This window comes from Monodon monoceros, unplaced genomic scaffold (assembly GCF_005190385.1).
Source record: "Monodon monoceros isolate NGI ecotype Baffin Bay Population unplaced genomic scaffold, NGI_Narwhal_1 Super_Scaffold_2, whole genome shotgun sequence".
Classification (NCBI taxonomy): Eukaryota; Metazoa; Chordata; class Mammalia; order Artiodactyla; family Monodontidae; genus Monodon; species Monodon monoceros.
Window position 1 is genome coordinate 85,197,017 of NW_021703776.1, and position 24,026 is coordinate 85,221,042.

A 24,026-nucleotide genomic window follows, 5' to 3' on the forward strand; every position below is an offset into this window, starting at 1 on the left:
CCCAATTCTTCACATGAGGATGTACGACTCTTGGGTTAATGGGCGTGATTCTGTGTCCTGTGGTGGGAGGGCCCTGATGAAACTGAGCTACCGTGGGTACAGCTTTCTCAAAGACTCTTAGATGGACCAGAGATTATGAAGACAGTTTAGAGTCAGAACACAGCCCTCCAGAGGAACTTTAGAATCCCTAGGCCTCTTCCTCTTCTGTCCACCCTTCTGCAACACAGTACAATGGCAGGCAATTCCAGGATGGCTGCAGGTCCTCAGAAGCCCTCAAATTAGGAACTCTATCAACAAACTTCTATGGCTGCCCGACCTCTACATTCTAGGATGCAGATAAGGAAGGACTCAAAAAAAATGTAAGTCCTGGCATTATGCAGGGCACAGAAAATCTCAGATGGTGTACTGGGATAAGTTAATGAGTGTTTCTTGAAAAAAAAAGACTATGGTTTAATGCTGAAACATGGCATGCAGTATCCTCATCTTGGAAGCTCAGAATGTATATAAACTCTGAGAAGGCCTACAGTAAAGAAATCTGTTCTGCTTAGTTAAGCTTAGCACTCTTCAGAATTATTTGGCCAAGGCACCCATCCCACTTCCTGACTAACACATTAATTTTAAAAGTTATCTAGTGCCTATTATGTGCCAGGCACTATCATGGTGATCAAAAAGTGGAAATAGTTCTGGTCTTCATGGAACTTACATAATTAACATTTATTTTCAAATACAGCTATTTAACACAACCAGTTCACTGGGTCTGTCTGTCTACCTATCTATCTATCTATTTATTGGCTGCGTTGGGTCTTCGTTGCTGTGAGCAGGCTTTCTCAAGTTGTGGTGAGCGGGGGCTACTCTTCGTTGCAGTGTGCGGGCTTCTCATCGCGGTGGCTTCTCTTGCTGCGGAGCACGGGCTCTAGGCACGGGGGTTTCAGTAGTTGTGGTGTGCAGGCTCTGGAGTTGTGGCTCATGGGCTCTAGAGCACAGGTTCAGTAGTTGCGGCACACGGGCTTAGTTGCTCCGCAGCACGTGGGTTCCCGGACCAGGGCTCAAACCCGTGTCCCCTGCATTGGCAGGTGGATTCTCAACCACTGCGCCACCAGGGAAGTCCCAGTTCATTGGGTCTTTACCTGAGCATTTAACCTGACGAATCTCTTCAACCCACTAGATTCCACTTTAAATCCCATGATCTTTAGACCTTTAAGGGACAAAAAGTAGCAGCTATTCCTCACAAAATATTTCTGCTCTGGAAAACAGTCTGGCAAAGCCTCCACGGATCCACTGTGGCAATTAAAAGCTCTGTACCAGATGCCAACAGGTGTTTGTACCGTTTGTATTCATCACTATATCTACGTACAGTGCCTGGCTCACTGGAGAAATTTAACAAATGTGTGTTTGAATGAATGGTGAATGCCAATGACCCCCTCTAGCGCCCTCCATCCCAAATTCTGATAAGAATGACCAAGGTCAAACTCCTACGTTAGTCTCCATGGCCAGGCTGGATTTAGATTCCCTTCATTAAATGCTGACCTTACCGTGCCAACCTGCTTTTATATGCCAAGTTCAGATATGGGCACTTCTTACTTGATGATGTTAAGAAATAACACTATTTGCAAATGTTTTAATGACCAAATATATCTTTCTTAATGAAGCTAATGTGTTGAAACGTAATCCCTTATAGAGGCACAGCTGGCTCATGGTCTGAACATAAAACTGGGATTCAAGTGCATCTTCTAACGCCAGCCGTGCAATTTCCTTTAAAAAAATTAATATTCATGTATTTTAATTTTTTAGTCAGTAAAATAGGGAAATAAGCACTGGCTGGTCTGCCTAAATGGAGTACACTTGAAATATATAAATAAACAAGATACCAAGAAGCAAAACAATCACTAATTATGAAATTGGAGGCCAAGAAAATTTAAGAGATTTAGCTCATTTTCAATCAAATACACAGGAAATACACAGGAAACGCAGAATGACTTCCTGGGTGCAATATTCTTATCAATAACAAGAAAAGATTCCAAAGAAAGGAAAGAGGATATTAATTGCTTTTCAAATAAGACAGCCTACTGAGCCCCCCAGACAAAATGAACAGAATCTTTAAAAGTGGAATTAATTTTCCCTGGATTTCATAACACTTTATTTCTTACCTTGTCTTTACACATTCAAGTGGCATACCATTTTAAAAACTGTCATGGTAAACAGAATCTATTTTATTGTAGAGTCTTTCACAAGGTAAAGGAAATGTGAAGAGCTGAGAAAGTAAGCAACCCATGCTGTTGGCATCTTAGCACTTATGATCATGACAAGTACTCAAAAAAGGCAATACTGGGCTTTAAAGCTGAACTGTACATTATCTCTTTCTCAGAGCCCTGGGGCTATCGCTGCAAAGCACAGTGGTCCATTCTAAGATCTGAATAGAGAAAAGGAAGAGATCATTAAATTATAATTTCCATGCACAACTGGTACAAGTATTTCCTACCAACAGGACTGATATGAAAGCAAGATCCCAGAATAAAGCTGCTCAGCAGAGAGGATGGCAGTATAGTGTCCTGTAAATTTGATTTCACTGAAAGCCCTGACACATCATAATAGTGAAATCCTATTTACTGTAGCAGGCAGGGTGGATAATGCTATTTAATACCTGGTATACTCTGTGCCATCAGCCCATAGCTTTGTACTCCACATTCTCATCTTACCTTAAGGTTAATACTTCTTGACAGCCTACATGGTAAATAGAGCCCCAAATTAAGTGCTGATACCATGATTTACAAATCTTTCCTCTAAAGTTAGTCATAGAAAAACTGGCTCCAGTTAAAGGGATCATTTTTACGGGATGCACTTTTCACAGTTCATCCTGGAAAAAATTTAAGTCTCGTATCCCTAAAGCCAGATTAAGAAAGCATTTCAAGGTTACCCAAGGTTACCACATTTCCCATTAGAAAATTCAGAGAGGTTAACAGAAAAGCCAATGTGTTTGGAGGACTTGTTGAATAATGAATTAAGGATAAGACCCCCATATTCACTATACTGCATCAATTTTCTTGCCCCTAGAGAACAAAAATAGAAAAAAAAGTCCACCCTGCTTGCTGCTTTTGGAATATCTGCAATAATAAACTTCCCTTAGGGAGCCCGGTAAGAGTGCCAAAGGGTTCAGTCTCTGAATCTAAGTTATAAATAACTGTTCCAATTACATTAACAAAAGATATGGTGATATTGGGCCTTATTAATTTCTCTACCTAACAATTAACATCTAAGTGCATTTATGTGAACTATCATTACTCGTTAATGATAAAAAAAAAATCTCAGAGCAACTCAAGGTACATGCTGAAAACCACTTTGCTGAAACCTCTGCAGTTTTTAATGGTATTATGATTAAAAGTGACATTGGCTTCTATGCCTTCAACATCCAAACTGCTAGACCAGAGAGGCTTATCTCTTTCTGCAACCCTCAGTAACTACAGAAACCACAGAGAAACTGCCTTGATTTCAAGATGAATGAGGAGGCCAGTACAAAATTTCCAAGTGTCAAAGGAATAATCTCTCTCTCTAGGCCGACAAATGCAAACTAGCATAACCTACGGAGGCATATCTACCACAAAGTTATGCTTTTAACTACTGTGTTAAATTTGCTATATCACAGTGCATGGCCAAAACATGCACATTATTTAGTGTATATATCAGCTACCCATATGACCTAGAATCACTGACAACTGTTTAGAAAGCACCTCGAGGGAAAACATCGAAGGGGTTTTTTTTATCCCATAAATTGAGTTTTAGCAGTTATCGCCCTACCCCAAAATAGACTGTTTATGTTTCAGGATCTCAGACGTCAGTGGTCTGTGATTCTACCCTGTATTAATCCCCTGAAATGGCTGACCCAGCTCTGCTCAATGAAATATTTTTACAGTGACAGACTTCATCTGGTAGTAAAAATGCATACTAATTTCTTCGCATAAGGAACACACTGGGCTGGCAATAATCTGTTCTGTTGTCATTTCTCTTTATTATCATTCTTGGCATTATTTTTCCCCCAAGCTTTGCAAAGAGGAACACAGAAATGAAGGTACTAATGACAAAGAAGTCGCCAAGCAATCATAAAAGCCAATTAATCATACAGATGAGCCCAACACTGTGATGCAATAGAAGATATGCCACCCACTATAAGTAAAAAGGCTTTTAAAAATTGCTCATTTGATGTAAGCATGACCTTAGAATTTAATTAGCAACTCTCTCCACAGGTGATGAACTAGTAAAGTACTTTTCTTCTTAATGACAATTTACTTTTCACCATTCTCTTTGCCCTGCTCTCTTTTGCTCAGCTTGTATAATTCCCTCTCCTCCTTAATTGTATGCGGTTGACTGCAATGTGTATGTAAATAGCTGCTGAAACCCAGAGGAGCCTGTAAACTGAAAGCAATACATACCCCACTGCCCTGCTGATCTGAACACTGTAACAGTACCCAACTAAGCTCTCTGATCTCCCTCAGCTCCTCAAGCCACCAGGCCTTTTACAGCGCTCTTCATGCTGTGCCAAACCCCACCATTCTCATGAACGCCAAAAGCAAAGTGCATTCAGTAGAGCAAATCAATTCAATTCATAATTGAGAAGTCAGACATGCAAGACACACTGATCATCAAAGAACTCATATCTCTAGATGTCCTGGGGAGTGAGGGGTCCTTCATCCTAGAAGATCCTGGGAGAATCTGGATTCTGCCCTGTTATAATATGGCCTTGGTCCTGCCTCTCAATTTCCTTCCAGAGTGCTAACAGACTACGAGAAAAATACACACTTTCCTGAAGAATATCCAGGCAATGGATGTTCCGGGAGCAGGCAACCCAGGCTCTAATTAGATAACCATCAAAACAGTTGATAAAACAGTTACAGAACGTTTGTTTTCTTTCTAGAGATGGAATGAGATGACTATCCTGTAGTAACACTGTGAGCATATGAATGAATGAATCTCAAAGACATTTCTAAACTGCTTGAATGACTATGAATTTCTTACTTCAAAGTAAAAGCAGCACAACTAGATATTACAGTAACTCTTGGGGGTATCATGCTGCAGTCGCTAAGTAATAAGACCCTGTTTATTCCCTTTTGGTCCAATTTTCCCAGGAAGTGCCAAATCCTGGGGAGAAAATTAGGCATTTTGAATGCTTAACATTTTCAGGTTATGAGGTGGCACTGATCAAGTTTTAACATCAGGACCTAAAAAGTTGTATTAGAAGCCAGAAGGAGTTAATTTACTACCCAAAGAATTAACAAAGCAATCAGCAGGATTTAACTTCTTAAGTGCACAACTGACAAACATTAAAGATGGTACTGGACAATGGCTAAAAGCTCAGGTGTTGGACCTGGCTCAAATCCAGATCACATTTTGTCTGTATATTCTTGGGCAAGTTACTTGAAGCCTTAGGACCTTCATCTAAACAACAGGGTTGACAGCCTCATAGGGTTGTTTATGATAATAAAATGACATAATCCATGCAAAGTGCCCAGCACAACATAAATACTCAAAAAATGTTACTGTTAGCTACCAGGACGATGAGGATGCTATAAATATCCAGATGTTCAAAGTTAAACTTGATTTTCTCACAGGATAGATTTAGACTATCAATTTAAATAACTAATGAAGATACTAAATATTTTGTGAATACTTAAGAACTGTACACTAATAGCTTGGACCTAACTTTACGGCATAAGCTTAGTAAATGTAGGATTCGTTCACTGCACACCTACTACGTGAGTTGTGGGAAATAAGAAAATGACCTTTACCCTCAAGGAGTTTACAAAATAAACACAGATAACTAATCACAATTGTCATAAATGTGGCACATTAAGGGAGGTACACAAAGCATTATGGAGAATTCCCTGAGGGACTGGCAAAGGCTTCTTAGAAACATCTAAGAACCTTTTCTTTGAAAGCTGCCCTGGGCTTTCTTTCATCAAATCTCCCAACAGGAATTAATACTCTCAAGCCTCTTACCTCAACCACCAAGAATTGATACTCAAGCCTCTCTCAATTAGGGCATACCTACATGCAACGCCTCTCACGTTCTTTTTTTTTTTCCCTTTTAATTAATTTATTTATTTTTGGTTGCCTTGGGTTTTCGTTGCTGCACGTAGGCTTTCTCTAGTTGCGGTGAGCGGGGGCTGCTCTTCGTTGTGGTGCCTGGGCTTCTCATTGCAGTGGCTTCTCTTGTTGCGGAGCATGGGCTCTAGGCACACGGGCTTCAGTAGTTGTGGCGCGCGGGCTTAGTTGCTCCTCGGCACGTGGGATCTTCTCAGACCAGGGCTTGAACCCGTGTCCCCTGCATTGGCAGGCGGCTTCTTAACCACTGCGCCACCAGGGAAGTCCACGTTCTTAAAATACAAAAGTTTATCTCACGTCCACATCAACGTTGTTTGATGAAGCTGGCAACATTTGCAATGAAACAAGGACTCAAAAAACTTTTAAATGGCTTTGACCTTCTTTCTCAGTGAAGAGCTGTTGCTTTTGCATACTGGTTCTGAGAAGCGTGAAACTGGTGTCCAATTAAATTGCACTTATTACTCCTCCCGAGTTAGTGAAAGGAGAAAGTTATCTCAGACTCCTGGTGAACCAGCCAATATAAATACCTGGGACGAGAAAGCTCCATTCACACAAGGGAATGTCTAACTGATAAGGAGTTTACTGAAATAGAACCAAGAGGCACACCAAGCTGTATTACAGAACTGAATGTGCTTCAAATGTTCAACAGACTCGGGTTCATAATTCTCAAATGACCATGAATTTCTCACTTCAAAGTAAAAGAAGCACAATGAGATATTAAAATAACTCTTAGGGGTATCATGCTGTAGGTGCATCACGAAATTTGCCTCAAGTCAATGAAAATGAATAGTTGAGTAACAAGACTGAGTCATAAAAAAGTGATTATGTATACAATTACTGTGTTTGCTAATCTAGCTGATGGGCAGATGGTACGGTGGTCTTAGAAATCATCCCTGTAATGACTCTGTAAAAGACTCAGTGTCCCCTCCTCTCCATTAATATACCACCTAGTATTCAGTGTATGGTTTCTTAAGTTCACTTGGTTAAAATGGAGAAAGATATGTACTTATATCCACTTTTAAACTTGAATTTTAAACAGGAACCTGGGATTTCATTGTAAGTTAATGATTCTGCAAGTTATAATACCACAATCATTTTTTTTCTTACATTATCCACTATTGGATTGGGCATTTTACATCTTTTAACACAAAGTGTGTAGAATTTCTAACAGAAATGGTTAGACGTTGTACTTTTCACTGTCATCACAAGAAAAACCCTCTTTACAATCTTTCGCACTAAGGCTAGAAAATGCTTCGTCTCTGGACACCTAAATGTCTCTCAAATGTTCCTAGATGAAATCCAATTGGACAAAATTCACCTTAGGTACTTTAGGAATGGCAGTAATAAACAAAAACAAGATATTATAAAATGGGCAGAAGACACCAGAAAGCTGAATAACACTAAAGTAATTTTATGATTTTTAATATCTTGCACACAATGGAAAGGAAATATTCTTTAATGGCAACAGCTTGTATTTGCTAAGCTCTTTCCAGTTTTCAAGGGGCTTTTAAATATATCATTTTATCTGGTCCCTCCAATAACTCACAAAGGTGAGTAAGGAACAGAGTATTATCCCCACTTTATAGATGAAGAACCAGAGACCACGAGAGATTAGGTGAATTGTCAAATAACTAGATGAAAAAGCCATGCCTTCTGACTCCTAGTCCAGCATTCTTTCCACCACATGTTCTTAAATATGGAGTTATTAAGTATTAACTAATAATAATGTGATTATTCCTCCTCGGCATTCTTCTAAGTTCACTCAGCTTCTCAGCTTTCAGTTAAAATTCCTAAATAACTTCTTTCCAGCCTCATCTTCAAAAAAGAAAAGATGTGTGTTTGTGTGTTATAAGAAGACGTTTGTGACAATGATTTGGTATCAGCACACCATGTCCACCTGACCTTCCCCACCTTGTTCTAACCTGAGACCAGAAACAACAGTTAACTGTTAAGCAGACCCCTTTAATCAGCCGAGAGCAAATCCTCTCAGTGCCTCATACCCATCACTGAATATCTCTATCAAATTGGTGGATTTATGAGAAATGGGTAAATATTTATCAGTGCCTTTTCTTATACCTAACAGTAATCGATGAGGACTTCAAAAGGTATCTAGCATAGTAATACTTGAAAGCAAAGAAAACTATCACTGAGTGGGGAAAAAGCAGGTCCTGGTTAATCACCTCAAAAACTTTTACTCAATCATTTTATTCAGCTAACATTTACTCATTATATCAGGGACAGTGCTCTGGATGGACAGAAGTAAAAAGAAGAGCTACCACTGACTGAATGGTTACCCTGTCCTGGACACTATTATAGGTGATTTGTGAGAATTATCTCATTTGACAAATTAATGAGGTAAGTACCATTATACCGTCATTTTATAGCTGAGGAAACTGGAAGTTTACGTTAGATGCTCCATGATATGCAGCAGGTAAATGTCAGTTCAGGGATTTGAATCCAAGCCACCTGATGTCAGAACCTGTGCACTAAACCAGGCTTCTGCAAACCACAACTCATGGGGCAAATCCAGCCCGCCACCTGTTTTACTACAGCCCTAAGAATGGTGTTACGTTTTTAAATGGCTGGGGGAAACAAATCAGAAGAAGAGTATTTCATGACATTTGAAAATTACATGAAATTCTAACTTCAGTGTCCATATATTACAACAGTCACACTTGTTCACTGACACATTGGCTATGGTATGGCTGCTTTCACATTACAATGGCAGAGTCGAGTAGTTGCAACAGAAACCATACATGGCCTGCAAAGCCTGCAATATTTACTATCTGGCCCTTTACAGAAAAATGTGCTGACTTCTGTGCTAAGCATTTCCACTTTATGCTTATTTAACATCTCTACTTGGATGTCTTAAGTAGCATCCCAAACTTACCATATCCAAAATCGAACTGATTTCCTCCACTGCCTACATCCAGATCCATATTTTAATAGCCTTGGCCTTGGAAAATCCATCCTTCTAGCTGTAAAAGCTATATACCTAGAATATCTCTGAGTTCTTTCTTTCACTCATGTTCAAAACCATCAGCACATCTGGTCAGCTCTGCCTGTGAAACATCCAACCACATCTCATTCCTCCACTGCTAGCACCCTGGCCCAAGCCATCACCACCACTTTTCTGAATTGCCACTGTTATCTCCAAGTCCCTCTTGCTTCAGTTCTTGCCCAAGACAGCAGCCAGAATACTCTTCCACTCAAAAGCCCTCTTGGTGCTGGCCTGCTTCCCATTGCTGCAGACCTCTTCCCAGATACCATCCCATTAGACAGGCCCTCCCTCTCCACCCAGCCCCACACCTACACTCTTAGGCCCTGGGACTCCTTTTCCCCCCACTTTACTGTCTGCCATATTATCACAATCTGCCATTCAACATGTTGACGAGGTTTTAATTGAATTTAAGCTCCACGAGGGCAGAAGTTTAGCTCACTTTCTTTATTAGCATATCTCTGGCACTACCAGAGCCTGGCATATATTAGGTAGATATCTGCTGAATCAGTGAGAAAACGGTCCCTACACTCAGGAAGCACTCAGTTCAGTGACATACAGAGACAGGTGAAGATGATCAACATACAAATATTTGTACTGAATGGGGCTTAATAGTTTATTTCTTAGTTTATCTAGTTTCTTATGAAACAACCTATTCTAAATCAATCAACTTTGGGGGTCTCAATCAAAGCAAAGAGAAAGCTAGCTTTGTAACCTCATGGTCTATGTATGAACTTATCCTAGACAACAAATATACTTCACTGAACAGGGGCACTGATTGGGTCCTCAAGCTCCCATTCTTAAACCCACTGCTTCCTTTTGTTCCAGCCTTAATTTCCCTCTTTGCGTCTCTGTCAAATTCTAGGGTCAGGTCAACCAGAGGTACTTCCTCCACTCCTCATCCTAACTCTTCTCCTGAGTCCTACTATTTAGCTCCTGTCCACCAGTTTTGAAGAAGACATTCATTTCTTGGCCACAAGTGCAGTGAAACAGCTTTCACAAAGACAATTTATCCTTTAAAACACTACCATTTCTAAGAACGTGCTCAAGTTTAGTCAATGTTTGGGAAAGCCAACAGTAGCACTCTACTGTTTGACCTGGAGACAATGCAGTTTCTAAACATACAGGGAAAAATATTTGGAAGGAGTTCCTTAGTAGTAAAATGCATCAATGAACAAACAACACAACAATATGCAAAACTACCAAAGTAAAAATGACATTATCTTCGAGAACGATCTGCACACTTGGCGTCTTCATTTCCTGGCCACTTTTTAATGAGAAAAAGCAGTTACAGTGCTAATGTACTGATTTTTAAATATATACATGGGAACACCGCAAATGTGGTAAAAGAAGAGAATCACTGACAAGAAATAGTCATACCCTCTCCTCCAGTCTAGCCAGCTGCTCTTTGTAGAATGCATCCTGCTTCTTAATCACTCGATCTTTCTCTTCCAGCTGCTTAGCCTAAAAAAAGAAATGAAGAATATACTATATGAAGAAAAAGCAGTAACAGCAAAGCAGAAGTATAAACTGCATTAGAAATAAGTATTCAAAGATGAAGATTTTTGCAATCTATTAGGTCTCTGCCATAGAAAAAACATTAATAACATGAGGACTGCTGCAACTAAATGTAAAGAATGAGTCTGCATTGCACTTGTTGTTAACTGTAACAGCTGTGTCCTACTTTGTAACTTCTCTTTCGAAGAGTAATTTCAAGGATTAATATTTTGCACAATAAGACTTTGATTTTATTCCAGGTATAATACACGTGGTTATTAACCATCTTTCTGGAGCGATAACCACAAGAAAACGCCTATATAAGATTTTGTACATCAACCTTAATGTTTGAGAACCCTTAAACTAACGAGTGAAACCAGCATATAAACACATGTATTGGTCTACCTCCTTTTTAATGAAGTAGCTGTCTTTGGCGAAAAGGGCAAAAACTATTGTATTTGTTTATTTGAATAATTTTAAATAATTAATAATAAAACAATAAAAGTAATTTTTAAACTCTTAGTTATCCCACTTCTAATTTATAAGATCTTCTTTTTACAAAATTAAAAATCAAGTAATAAAATATTTATTCTTGAAAAAAATAATGATAAAGATGCTTACTTTTGAATTTTTTCAAGCTAAATTTAAAAATGCATTTCTTTGAAATCTTGCCATTTGGAACAACATGGATGGACCTAGAGGGTATTATGCTAAGTAAAATAAGGCACACAGAAAAAGAGAAATATTGTATGATTTCATTTATATGTGGAATCTACAAAACAATGAACAAACATAGCCAAACAGAAACAGAGTCATAGATACAGAGAAGAAACAGACTGTCAGAGGGGAGGGGTGTGGGGAGGAGAGAAATAGGTGAGGGAGATTAAGAGGCAAACTTCCAGTTACAAAATAAATGATTCACAAATGTGAAATGTACCGTGTGGGGAATGTAGTCTATAATTAGTTAATATCTTTGTATGGTGACAGATGGCAACTAGACTTATTATGGTGATCATTTTGTAATGTACAGAAATATCGAATCACTATGGTGTGCACCAGGAACTAACACAGTGTTGTATGTCAATTATACTTCAAAAACAAACGAACAAAAAGACTCATAGAAAAAGAGATCATATTTGTGACTACCAGAGATGAAGAGAGGGGAGAGGGGGAATTAGACGAAGGTAGTAAAGAGGTACAAATTTCCAGTTGCAAGATACATTAATATTAGGAATGTAATGTCCAACATGATAAGGTAATTAATACTGCTCTACCTTATAAATGAAAGTTCGTAAGAGGGTAAATCCTATGAGTTCACAAGGAAAAGCATTTTTTTTTCTACTTCTTTAATGTTGTATCTATATGAGATGATGGATGTTCACTAAACTTATTGTGATCATGATGTAAGTCAAATCATTATGCTGTACACCTTAACCTTATACAGTGCTGTATGTCAATTATATCTCAATAAAACTGGAGGAGAATGAAAAAATGCATTTCTTAAACTGTTGTTTCTATTTTTATTATGTTTAAGTGCCTTTATCTCGGAGAGAACAGAACTCCCTACAATACCCCATGTTAGAAAAGTTTTTAACATATTTTTTGTTCAATGAATGTTGAATACATGCCTGACTAGTAACTTTAAGAAATAATAGAAGTATATATTTCGGCATTCCCATTCTTGTGCCATATTTTCTTCGCAACATGATCAAGGGTCACCTGGCTCAACCGGTGTAAGGGTGACTGTCACTATATGCTTAATTTAGGTGAACCCATTGGCTCGTTTGTTGTAGGTCATTGTTTTGCTACTTACTTTGACTTCAATATCCTGCAGCATGTTAAAAACAAAGAAACATTTATTTAACAATGTAAGTACTTTTTTTTCCCCCTAATGTCAACCAAGAAATCTGATAGATAGTATCTAAAACGCACATCAAAGACAGCAATGGGGGGCTTCCCTGGTGGCACAGTGGTTGAGAATCTGCCTGCTAATGCAGGGGACACGGGTTCGAGCCCTGGTCTGGGAAGATCCCACATGCCGCAGAGCAACTAGGCCCGTGAGCCACAACTACTGAGCCTGCGCGTCTGGAGCCTGTGCTCCGCGACAAGAGAGGCCGCGATAGTGAGAGGCCCACGCACCGCGATGAAGAGTGGCCCCGCTTGCCACAACTAGAGAAAGCCCTCGTACAGAAACGAATACCCAACACAGCAAAAAATAAATAAATAAACTGGGGGGAAAAAAAAAAAGACAGCAATGGGGAAAAAAAATAAGAGGACTTGCTTAAACTTGGCACACATTTAAATGTGACTGTGCTATTACAGTGTGAATAGAAGATTTCAATGAAAAGTTCATGCTGCTTGGAATAATTAAAAAACAAAATATTGAGGTTAGATAAAATACATGTATATGCAAGTACATAATCTATGACTCCCTGATACAGCACAGTAAAAACCTCACTAGTCTGTCAGGAATATAAAAGAAAAAGTAAATGGAGAAAGAATTTTTGATAAAGTTACGTGTGAAGAAAATATGCATGACTATATGATCTAAAGAGAAAAGATCTTTCTAAATTCAACACATACCTCCAAAATATAAAGGAAATGCAAAAGAATGGATTTATGAGAACTTCCATTAAATAAAAAACATTAAATAAAATGAATAAGCAAATGACAAAGAAATACCAACCTCTAACTGTGAAATTAGTGTTACTAACATATAGAACACTTAAAAAATAAGCCCTCCACCCCACCCCGCTCCCCAGAAGAGCCAAGAGAGAAACATGCAAATGACATAGACTGGCAATTCACACAAAACGGTAAATAATAAACACATTAAAAAAAACCCAACCCCACAATAACTCAAAAAATGAAAATTAAAATAACAAAATTCCATAATTCATCTATAAAATTTAAAAATATAAAAATAATATTGCCCAGGATACAGGAAAAACAAGCTCTTCAAGACACTGTCTGTCAGAATGTAAACTGGCACAAGTATTTTAAAAATCCATTTGACAAAATGTAAATAAGTTTGAAAACTGTACATATGCACTGAGATCTAAACATTCCACTTTTAGGACTTGAGTAATTATAGCAACATGCAAAGATATTCATGGTAAGATTATTTAGAATTGCAAAGAAACAAAAACAAAAACCAATCTAGGGACTTCCCTGGTGGCACAGTGGTTAAGAATCCACCTGCCAATGCAGGGAACACGGGTTTGATCCCTGGTCTGGGAAGATCCCACATGCCGCAGAGCAAATAAGCCCATGTGCCAAAACTACTGAGCCCGTGCGCTCTAGGGCTCGTGTGCATCAACTACTGAAGCCCGCGCACCTAGAGCCCGTGCTCCACAACAAGAGAAGCCACCGCAATGAGAAGGCTGGGCACCTCAACCAAGAGTAGCTGCCGCTCTCCACAACTGGAGAAAGCCCGCATGCAGCAACAAAGACCCAACGCAGCCAAAAAAAAGGACAAAAAAACCCACAAAAAAACCAATCTAACAATTAAATTAAAATATACTAAGAAAAAGAAAAAGGCTATAAACAGAAAGGACAGTATGATTTCTTTTTTTGTAGGGAAGAAGAAAAAAACAAAAGACCAGAAGGATATTCAACAGAAGTTATAGCAGGGTGGTAAGCTTATGGATAGTTTCCAATTATTTTTCTTTATATTTTCCATATTAAAAATAAACACACTTTGTAGTCAAAAGACAAAGGAGGTAATTTTTTGAGGTGAGGGAACTATTCTGCTTCTTGATCATGGTGGTGGTTAGATAAGTGCATGCATTTGTCAAAACTCAAACAACTGTATATCACAAAGAATAAATTTAACTGTATAAAAATTTTAAGTCGATCCAAATAAGGCATATTAAAATTCATAAAAACAACTATATAAATATATGGATGTGTGTGTGTATATCTCTACTACTGTTAATTTGCTTATCAGTTAGCCAATTTCACTTCTAGGCATTTAATCCTAGGAAATATTAAGAAAAGCACACAAACATAGCTAAGAAAATGCAGCCAACGTTATTTAAAGCAACAAAAAAGTGGGAACAACAGAGGTCTGTGTAAATAAGATATGGTCCAACAACAGGATATTTATTATAAAGATTTCAGTCTAGCCATAATGATTAAACATTGAGAGCCATTAAAAAATAATGTTTTAATAGAGTAATTGATTTTTTAACTCAAAATATTAAAGGGGGGAGAATGGTCACAAATTACCATGTACACTGAGTTCCTAACTTTGGTTAATAAACAGGGGTAGGGGACAGAAGGGAAGGACAGGGCAAGTTGAGCATCCAGTTATGTAGACATAGAAAAAGTGTAACGTATGCTAAGATGTTAACAGTGGATACGATACGCATAGTGGGATACTTTTCTTACTTAGACCATTCTCTATTTTCCAAAATTTCTATAACAAAGTTATACTTCTTTAATCAAAAAAATATTTTTTAAACATATCACATACATTTACCTTTGACTATCAGATGGAAACATAACATGGTACAAAAGCTGTAAGAGTGAGTGATTCAGCAATTATATTAACAACCAAAAAAATGTAACAACTTGAACAGTTATTTATAGCATGGAAATTATTTTACTTACTAAATGCTTAATGTGTTAGCACTTGATTCTCTCCCCCATTAAATGCATGACATTACCCACCATGGTTCTTAAAACATTTTCACTAAATAATGTTGCTTTTGTTCACATATAGTTGCACAGTGAGATTTCTTCTTTTAAGCAAAGAAAACGTAACAGATATTCTATTACAGCTACTTAGAAAACACTACGAATTCAATACCACAAGTATACTGCTTCAGCCTAATATGGACTACACCAACCACCAAATTTAATTTTGAGAGGCTGATTACAACCTAAATAAAGGATATGCAGAAATATCCATATTCACTTTTCTAAGACATAAATCCTTGGAACTTTTTTTAAAGCAACACGCCAAAAGGTCAGATATGCATACTGAAGAGGAACTACCTCCAAAGCCCTGAAAACACCCAACCACAGGCTAACAACACAAATCTCTCCCTAGACTGTCAACAGAATCAATAGTCTGAGATCTACTGCGGACAATAACAGAGCAAGAAAGATGGCCACACCACCTCAGTGGCACATTGCTTTGAAACAGTTAATGTGAGGCTGGGAGGGAAAGTCACACAAATGAATCCTGAAAGTTACATAAGCCTGGGATACACTGACTAAGCTAATAGCTGCCGAGGATGGAGAGTCACACGCAACTTAAGAAAAAGCGGTAAACCAACTGCAAGGAATAAAACTTCTATGTATAACTCTAACAAACATGGAATCACTGTACACGAACAAATGAAAACAAAGAGGATTAAAACATTATTCACTGTTATAGCAGAATTGTTTCTTAGGGGAAAGAATGGATATAAAAAGTTTCCACCCGCCTCCTGTTTGCTATTCCTCCTAGAGAGGCAATGTGTACTCATTAGTTTTCAGATCCTGTTAGATTTGGGATAACGTGATTGGGCTTGAAAACATGACAGAAAATGCCTAAGTGGATCATTATGGAAAACAAGAGCATCCCATATACAAGAGAAGGAAAATAAGGAAATTAAGTTTTAAGAAACCCAACACATAAACATTTTGATGTTTTCACTCAGTGTTGGTAGCAGATTCAAAATGAAGTACACAACACGTATTTATTTCCTTAAAGACTTGCCTCTTTTCAGAAGAGACCTGAAGGTGTTTACAAAAAAGGATATAATGAGGCCAAGAGAAGTAAAAAGTGGGATTACGTCTATGACAATAAAGGTAGCTTTCCATGTACCCTTCCATGTATGTTCCTAGAGAAGTCGTCATAGCAACAACTTTTTGGCATGTTAACTCAGCCCTCTTATGCCTGGCTGCTCCTGGGGACTGAGATATGGCACAGGGTGCACAGCACTGTTCAGAGGCAGTACTGTTACTTCGCACATAAAGTACAAAGCATGTAAGGGAAGATTCTGTGCTACAGGAAAGCTTGTACATTTTAAATGACAAAGTTTCTTGAAGTGCCAGTGTTCAATTTTAATAGCTCAAGGTAGAATAAAAAGCAGGTATCAGCTCAATTTTCCATGGGATGATGTTATGAAGCCAGAAATTACTAGGATTGAGAAAGGTAACAACTCTAAATCAATCTAAATAGGAAATCCCTATAACTACACTTCGTATAGTTCTAAATCTTATAACAAATCTGAAACACACATATAATGAACTGGGAAAGATTTAATCTCTCACAATCATATGGATAATCTGTGGTAGGCGAAAATCAACCTATATATCTATCAACTCAAACAGGCAAAAATAAGAGCAGGGAAAAGAGCTTTATTCTGTGTCAGAACTACATATAAACCACAATACAAACAAAATAAAATTATATGCTGACATGTAACAGAGAGAAAGAATGGAAATATCCAAAGGGGTTGAACCATAAACTTATACGGTAATACTACATTTAGAAGGAATAGACATGATCACTGTGAATATCAATTAGTGTAACAAAATAACTAAAGTGGCCATGTATTCAATTAGCTGAATTCTAGAGTTTTGTTACAAATTAGAAATTACATAGGGTTCACTGAGCCTTTATCAAGTGGCATTAATAAACAACGACTTATACTCAAAGCACTGTTTTCCAAACTATACCAGAAGGTGACCTTCAAAAGGGTAACTCATCTACGTGAACCTGAACGATGCCCATCCTATTATCAACTTTAGCATAATTTTCAATGACTACTTAGAGGCATTAAGCACAAGCTATGAGCAAACCCCAGCCTGAAATATTATGTCCACTAACACAGTAAGACCTGATGGAAGTTGAATACAGGCCAAAAGATGAAAGATAAAGACCATTCTTCCAAAAGGCTTCTTGATCCGAAGTCTGAAAGTCACATCCAAACCCCCAGGATTTGATCAAGTCCATTTGTTTCGGCTTATTTTGTCTTCCCATAAAGAGCTTCAAGACCCTGGTCCACATGTCAGCTTTTTCATACTGATAACTTACTGGAAACAGCCTATCGAATTTGTCCCCTGCAATTTGGGGGCATATCTGCCTATTCTCTTGAAAAGAGAGCAGAGGCAAAGACAGGTGGTTTTTCAAATTAAAAAAGTAGGACTGGCCTGTTGGCACAGTGTGCCAAGGCAGGGGACACGGCTTCGATCCCTGGTCTGGGAAGATCCCACATGCCGCAGAGCAACTAAGGCCATGTGCCACAACTACTGAGCGTGTGCTCTAGAGCCCGCAAGACACAACTACTGAGCCTGCATGCCACAACTACTAAAGCCCGTGCACCTAGAGCCCATGCTCCGCAACAAGAGAAGCCACCACAATGAGAAGCCCATGGACCGCAATGAAGAGTAGCCCCCACTTGCCACAACTAGAGAAAGCCCACAAGCAGCAACGAAGACCCAACGCAGCCATAAACAAATAAATGTTCCTTTTAGAAAAAAGAAAACCAACAATGAAGTGAGGAGGTTGTCAGGTACATAAATTAGAACAGAAAGCGACCTAGTGGTACTTTGCTTTAAATTTTTCCAGTAGTTCTCTCATAACGTTTGTGCACATTGTGCTACTTGACAAAAGCAGCAAAACCAAGAGCTAGATAAAATGAGAAACAATTTTACAAGCTTTCTTCTATAGCTTTAGAGAGAAAAAAACATTTTTAAAACATATATTTACTTCTCTAGCTTTCCGGTGTAATTCAGAACTTACTAGCACTATGACGTACTCGGAAATCCACTTGGTGGGGAGTCAGGAGACCTGGATGCCCATTTTAGCACTGCTACATCACCAGGTGACCATGCACTGACCCAGTCCAGACCCCTACCCGAGTTCCAAAACTCCTTTTGAATGTTCTTCCTTCATGTGGTTTTTGCCATGTCATACCCTGCTGCCTCTCACACTTTTACACCTAATAAAACTTTTCCACATATCTCTTGGGGTATCTGTTTTTGACTTTGTCTTGTATTATACATGTTTACTTACCCACTGTTCCTGTCCTCAACTTTAGACTCTCTAAGATAAGAAAAGAGACTTACTCCTCTCTCTTCCACAAAGGAAACACTCAGGACAGGGTAGCCAAAAGGCAATTAAGTGCATCGAGGGGAAGAGTTTGTAGGAGAGGTAAGTAGACAGCTTCTGGGAAACAAATCTGTCACAGGATGCGAGATTTACTTCAAAGTACTACAGTATACTCAGGGTGATAGTATGCGTACACATTACTTAGATTAAGCTCTGGAATAGGTGCTGCCAGCATATTAGTCAAGAATGCACAATCCAGAAGCAATCAGCAAGTATTCTTATCGAAAATTCAAATTTGGAAGCTCAAAAAGTAGGGGTTGCTACAACTAGGACTTCACTCATCCATGTCTTGATCAACAACGATGTTTTGCCAGTTAGCACAGTGACTGTTGGAAGTAAGATTTTATTAGCGAAAATGGTTCATTAACTAGCATGATAAATGTTAGATGTTCTATCAGTAAAATGAAAACTATGGAAAAGATATAAGGGTTAGCTAATATATTATAAAGATACTCCTACACCTGCTGTGTGAAGAAGTTATGAGAATATTCAAGGCGATGAGAACAAGGCCTGTAGCTTCAACTATAGGGAGGGTGCCTCAGGCTTGATCTCTCAACAGTCTTGTGTGCAGGCTTTGGTTTAGGGCAGAGATTCTCACCTTTGGCACCACTGCTACTTTGGGCCAGATCACTCCTTACTGAGGAGCGCTGTCCTGTGCATCAGAACGTTTACCAGCGTACCTGGCCTCTATGATGCCTGTAGCACTGCCCACACAAGCCATGAAAACCAAAACTGCTTCCAGACTTTACCAAATGTCCCCCGGGAGGCAAAATTCCCCCTGCTGAGAACCACTGGTCTAAGAGGGCTGCTGGCTGTCCAAGGCCAACTATGAGCAGCCTCCTCTGCCTCAGGTGACCCTTCCCTGCAAAGAGCACTTAAAAGAAGAGACAACTGGGACTTCACTGAGTTTTACAGGAGTTGTATGAACCATTTTATACCTGCTTGCGAATAAATTTTTGTTGAGTAAATGTCTGCATGTATTGTAGAACAGGGCTGGAGACTTGTTCACGTTATAACCTGGTTGTAGGGCTGCCTGCAAAGGTATAATGTAGAAAAGCAATGAGAGTGGCTCACATGTATGTAAGGTAGTTAATCATATCCCAGTGAGACAAGAAATTGGAAGTTTTAATTCATTCTTTTTGAACTAAGTAAGAAAAGCACAAAACAGGTACATAGGTCCTGGCTTTTGTATGGCTCTCTAAAAAGAGAAACAATGCCCATATAACATAAGATTATGAATCCATGTAACCGACGTTCAGTTCAGGCAGAACTGACAAGCACTGGCACTGGTTGTTTCACATTTGCTCTGCTTGGGCAGTGACAATGCCAGACCTTTTGTTAAATATTTTATAGAACATTCCTAAGAACAGGCATGTTATGATTCCATTAAAATTTACAAGTTTCACATTACAAAGCAATGTGATATTTCAACATGAAATTTCAACATGAAAGGTGCTGAAACATATCACCTCATCAGCTCAGTGTCATATATTCTATGCTCCTCTCCCAACAGCCATTTAAAAAAAGAACACCCATCACGATACTCAGCACATAAGAACAGTAAATAAGTGCTGAGGCAAAAGTGAAATGAACTGTTAGGGATTCAGACTTCTCAAAATATGCAGTTTTTATCTTCTCTAATGAGACTAGCTTTAGCTCCTAAATGTCTATGGAATGCAAACATGCATCAAGTCTTAAAGACCATGTGTAATTAAATTCAGCAACTGCATAGATAACAAAGTTCCAGAAGCCCAAGTTCTATACAGTAAACAAATAAGGACTCTGTATCAGATAATCGTTAGTAAGCTCAGAAACTTTAAGGATAAGAATTATAATTGAAAGAGGAAAACGTGGTAAGAAGGGCCATATTCAATAAAACTGTGTGATTATAAGGACTGAGAGCAGGAAGGGGCTTTTATTATCAAATTCAGCTGCAGAACAGATTGGTGTTATAAGCCATTGAAAGTTACCAATTCAAAAAGGTAAGATGGACGGTGAAATGGGCCACTTTCTAAAACAAGTTCAATTCACTGCTGCTAAACCAAATCCCACTAGCTCTCATTTTCTACCAAGAAATGACTATGTTCACAATACTGGGGACTTCCCTGGTGGTCCAGTGGTTAAGAATTCACCTGCCACACTGTGGTTAAGAATCTGCCTGCCAATGCAGGGGACACGGGTTTGAGCCCTCGTCCGGGAAGATCCCACATGCCGCGGAGCAACTAAGTCCGTGTGCCACAACTACTGAGTCCGCGTGCCACAACTACCGAAGCCCACGCGCCTAGAGCCCATGCTCCGCAACAAGAGAAACCACCACAATGAGAAGCCTGCGCATCGCAGCAAAGAGTAGCCCCCGCTCACTGCAAATAGAGAAAAGCCCACGTGCAGCAACAAAGAACCAACGCAGCCAAAAATAAATAATTTTTTTTAAAAAAAAGAATCCACCTGCCAATGCAGGGGACACAGGTTCGAGCCCTGGTCCAGGAAGATCCCACATCCCGCAGAGCACCTAATCCCATGTGCCACAACTACTGAGCCTGCACTCTAGAGCCCGCGAGCCACAACTACTAAGCCCACGCTCCGCAACAAGAGAAGCCACCACAATGAGAAGCCCGCGCACAGCAACGAAGAGTAGCCCCGCTCAGCACAACTAGAGAATGCCCACACACAGCAACGAAGACCCAACACAGCCAAAAATAAAAAATAAATTAATAAAAATAAATTTTAAAAAAAGAAAAGGATATTGGACATCCTCATCTCATTTATGGTGCTTTAAAGAAGACAGTACAGTGGAACTACATCACATGCACACTTAGCTTATGCAACTCCAACTACTCAGATTAAAGAGGCGAGCGAAAAATGTTCAAGTAGTGTGCAGGATCCCACCCATCCCACAAGCCTGGGCCAGCTCTTCTCTCGGCCTGTCTCATGTCCTGCATGCTCCAACTCTTCCCAGTGAATGAAATGCTAGCGGTTCAAGGTAATTGTCATTCGCAAAATCCTTAACTGAAAGCCAACACTTCATCTAGTGCTTAACCAAAGAAACCTACCGACCCGATAATGGGGGAAAGATAGCAATGCTGGACTCTTAAGAGTAAATGTTAACAAAGGGAATCTTTGCTTCACATGTGGATTTTTTTTTAGCCTTATTAAGATATAACTGGCAAGTAAAATTCACATGCTGATGTTAAAACTAAATCTTTAAATACGATGTGACGCCACTGTGCACCAAGGGAAAACTGTAACTGGAAAAGTATTAGAAGTATAAAAATTATATTTTAAAATATCCTCAGCAATGGCCACTGGTAATGAAAGTATGAAGGAGTGCTTGGCCCTTCAAGACATCCCATTTTCCCCCAAACCTGATAATGAGGGGATTTTTAAAAATCTTTAGCCTCTGCATGAAGTTGACAGATGAATGGATAAAGAAGACACAGTGTATATATACAATGGAATACTACTCAGCCATGAAAAAAGGAATGAAATCATGCCATTTGCAGCAACACGGATGGACCTAGAGTATCATACTAAGTGAAGTCAGACAGAAAATGACAAATATCATATGATATCACTTATATGTGGAATCTAAAAGAAAAAAAAAGACATAAATGAACTTATTTCCAAAACAGAAAATGAACTTATTTCCAAAACAGAAAGAGACTCACAGACACATAAAACAAAGTCATGGTTACCAAAAGGGAAAGTGGGGTGGGGGGAGAGATAAATTAGGAGGCTGAGATTAACATGTATACACTATTATGTATAAAACAGATAACCAACAAGGTCCTACTGTATAGTACAGGGAACTATACTCAATATTATGTAATAACCTATAAGGGGAAAGAATCTTTAAAAAATTTATATATACGTATAAATGAATCACTGTCCTGTACACCTGAAACTTACACGCTATTGTAAATCAACTATGCTTCAATATACATATACGCATACATACATAAAATCTTTAGCCTCTGTATGAAGTCTCCAGTTTAACTGACCAAGGAAATGAGGTTGAGAGATGAGACTGTGGGAATAACTACTGATAAACTCAAGCTTGAACAAAGCAAGAAGGGAAAGAAGTCCTAGAGGGGAATGGAAAGAAGAGAATGAACCCAAACCATGAACCGTCCATCTGGAAAGCAGAGGAGTACACAGAAAAGGATGTAAATAATCCACTTCGGTTCCTGGAGCTGGCTGCAGAAGTAGGAAAAAACCGCCACTACTGCCCATCACAGGGGCCATGCTGAATCAGACCTCTTTCTGACTCATTCATCAAGCCTAGCTAGCTCAGACTTAGCTTTGTTCTCATCCTTATTTGTATACTAGTGTGGAAGGGCCATATGAAGCAGAGAACTCTGGAAACATAAATTCCAGAATTCCTTGGCACACTGGGGAGTACCTTTCACCAGAGGTCTGCTAACAAGAAACTCAAAAACAGACATAACCAAAATGTCAATGTATAATTTTTAACATCCTATATCACTTTTAAAGACCTAAGACTACATAATCACATTAGAAAAGCCTCACAAACACAGCAATGAAATCACATTATAAAGCCTCACTACACCCACTTTGTTTGTTTACTAATATGCTTACTTATCCATTTATTCTTATAGTTTAGGAAACAGCTGCAGACAAGAGACTTCCCTGAATTCTGTAACCGGAAGAGTTGTGTCATGAAACAGTTTCTGACCCTTCCCACTAGAGCTCATTAAGCAGACCCCACCCGTAGGTCTGGACCCAAGAAATAAAAAGCAACCTTGTAACTTTGATTTGGTTTTGCCTGCTGGGAAGTCAGAATGTTATTAACTATTTGACATGATATCCTGCCTGCTTTATGGTTATGGCTATCATTTTAATTATATATTATCTTTCTGGCTTAACAATCATCCTCCTGTGAGTACAATTTTCATTCATCCATCATTTGATCAGATGCTAGAAAGCTCCTAGCAACAGTTCAGACTGAGAAGTTAAGTGATCAGACTGCAGCTCAGAGGAAAGTGACCCCCACTCTCAAAGCCACTAAAACCAAGTACTCAAAAAATGATGATCTTAATGACAAACCGTGAAAGACATCTGATGCCATATTTATCAGTTACCAAAAACACTCAGACAAAAGGAGAAAGAATCATATACATTTGAAGCAGGAATATACCTTACGAACAAACTAAGGTCCTCAGATGTTAAAGATCTAATTCTGGGATAGGTCTACTCTCATGAGATCATAAAGCTACTTAGTCATGAGTTAAGAAGAGAATATAGGTTATCCTGACTCACATTTAACACTGGCATACTAAACAGTATCTCAGATGCTCTTAAATACCTGCC

At 38.8% G+C, this 24,026-nt stretch overlaps 1 protein-coding gene across 3 annotated transcripts in view; it reads right to left on the reverse strand.

Moving 5' to 3' along the window:
- The window catches only part of CHCHD3 (coiled-coil-helix-coiled-coil-helix domain containing 3), a 449,179-nt gene that overhangs the window by 249,431 nt on the left and 175,722 nt on the right, over nucleotides 1-24,026 (reverse strand). For all 3 annotated transcript variants that reach the window (XR_003795228.1, XR_003795227.1, XM_029233536.1), the window contains exon 5: nucleotides 10,472-10,555. Coding sequence is in view for 1 of the 3 variants with exons in the window: in XM_029233536.1 (XP_029089369.1) it covers nucleotides 10,472-10,555 (84 nt within the window). In the remaining 2 variants the exon portion in view is untranslated. The remainder of the gene's footprint in view (nucleotides 1-10,471; nucleotides 10,556-24,026) is intronic.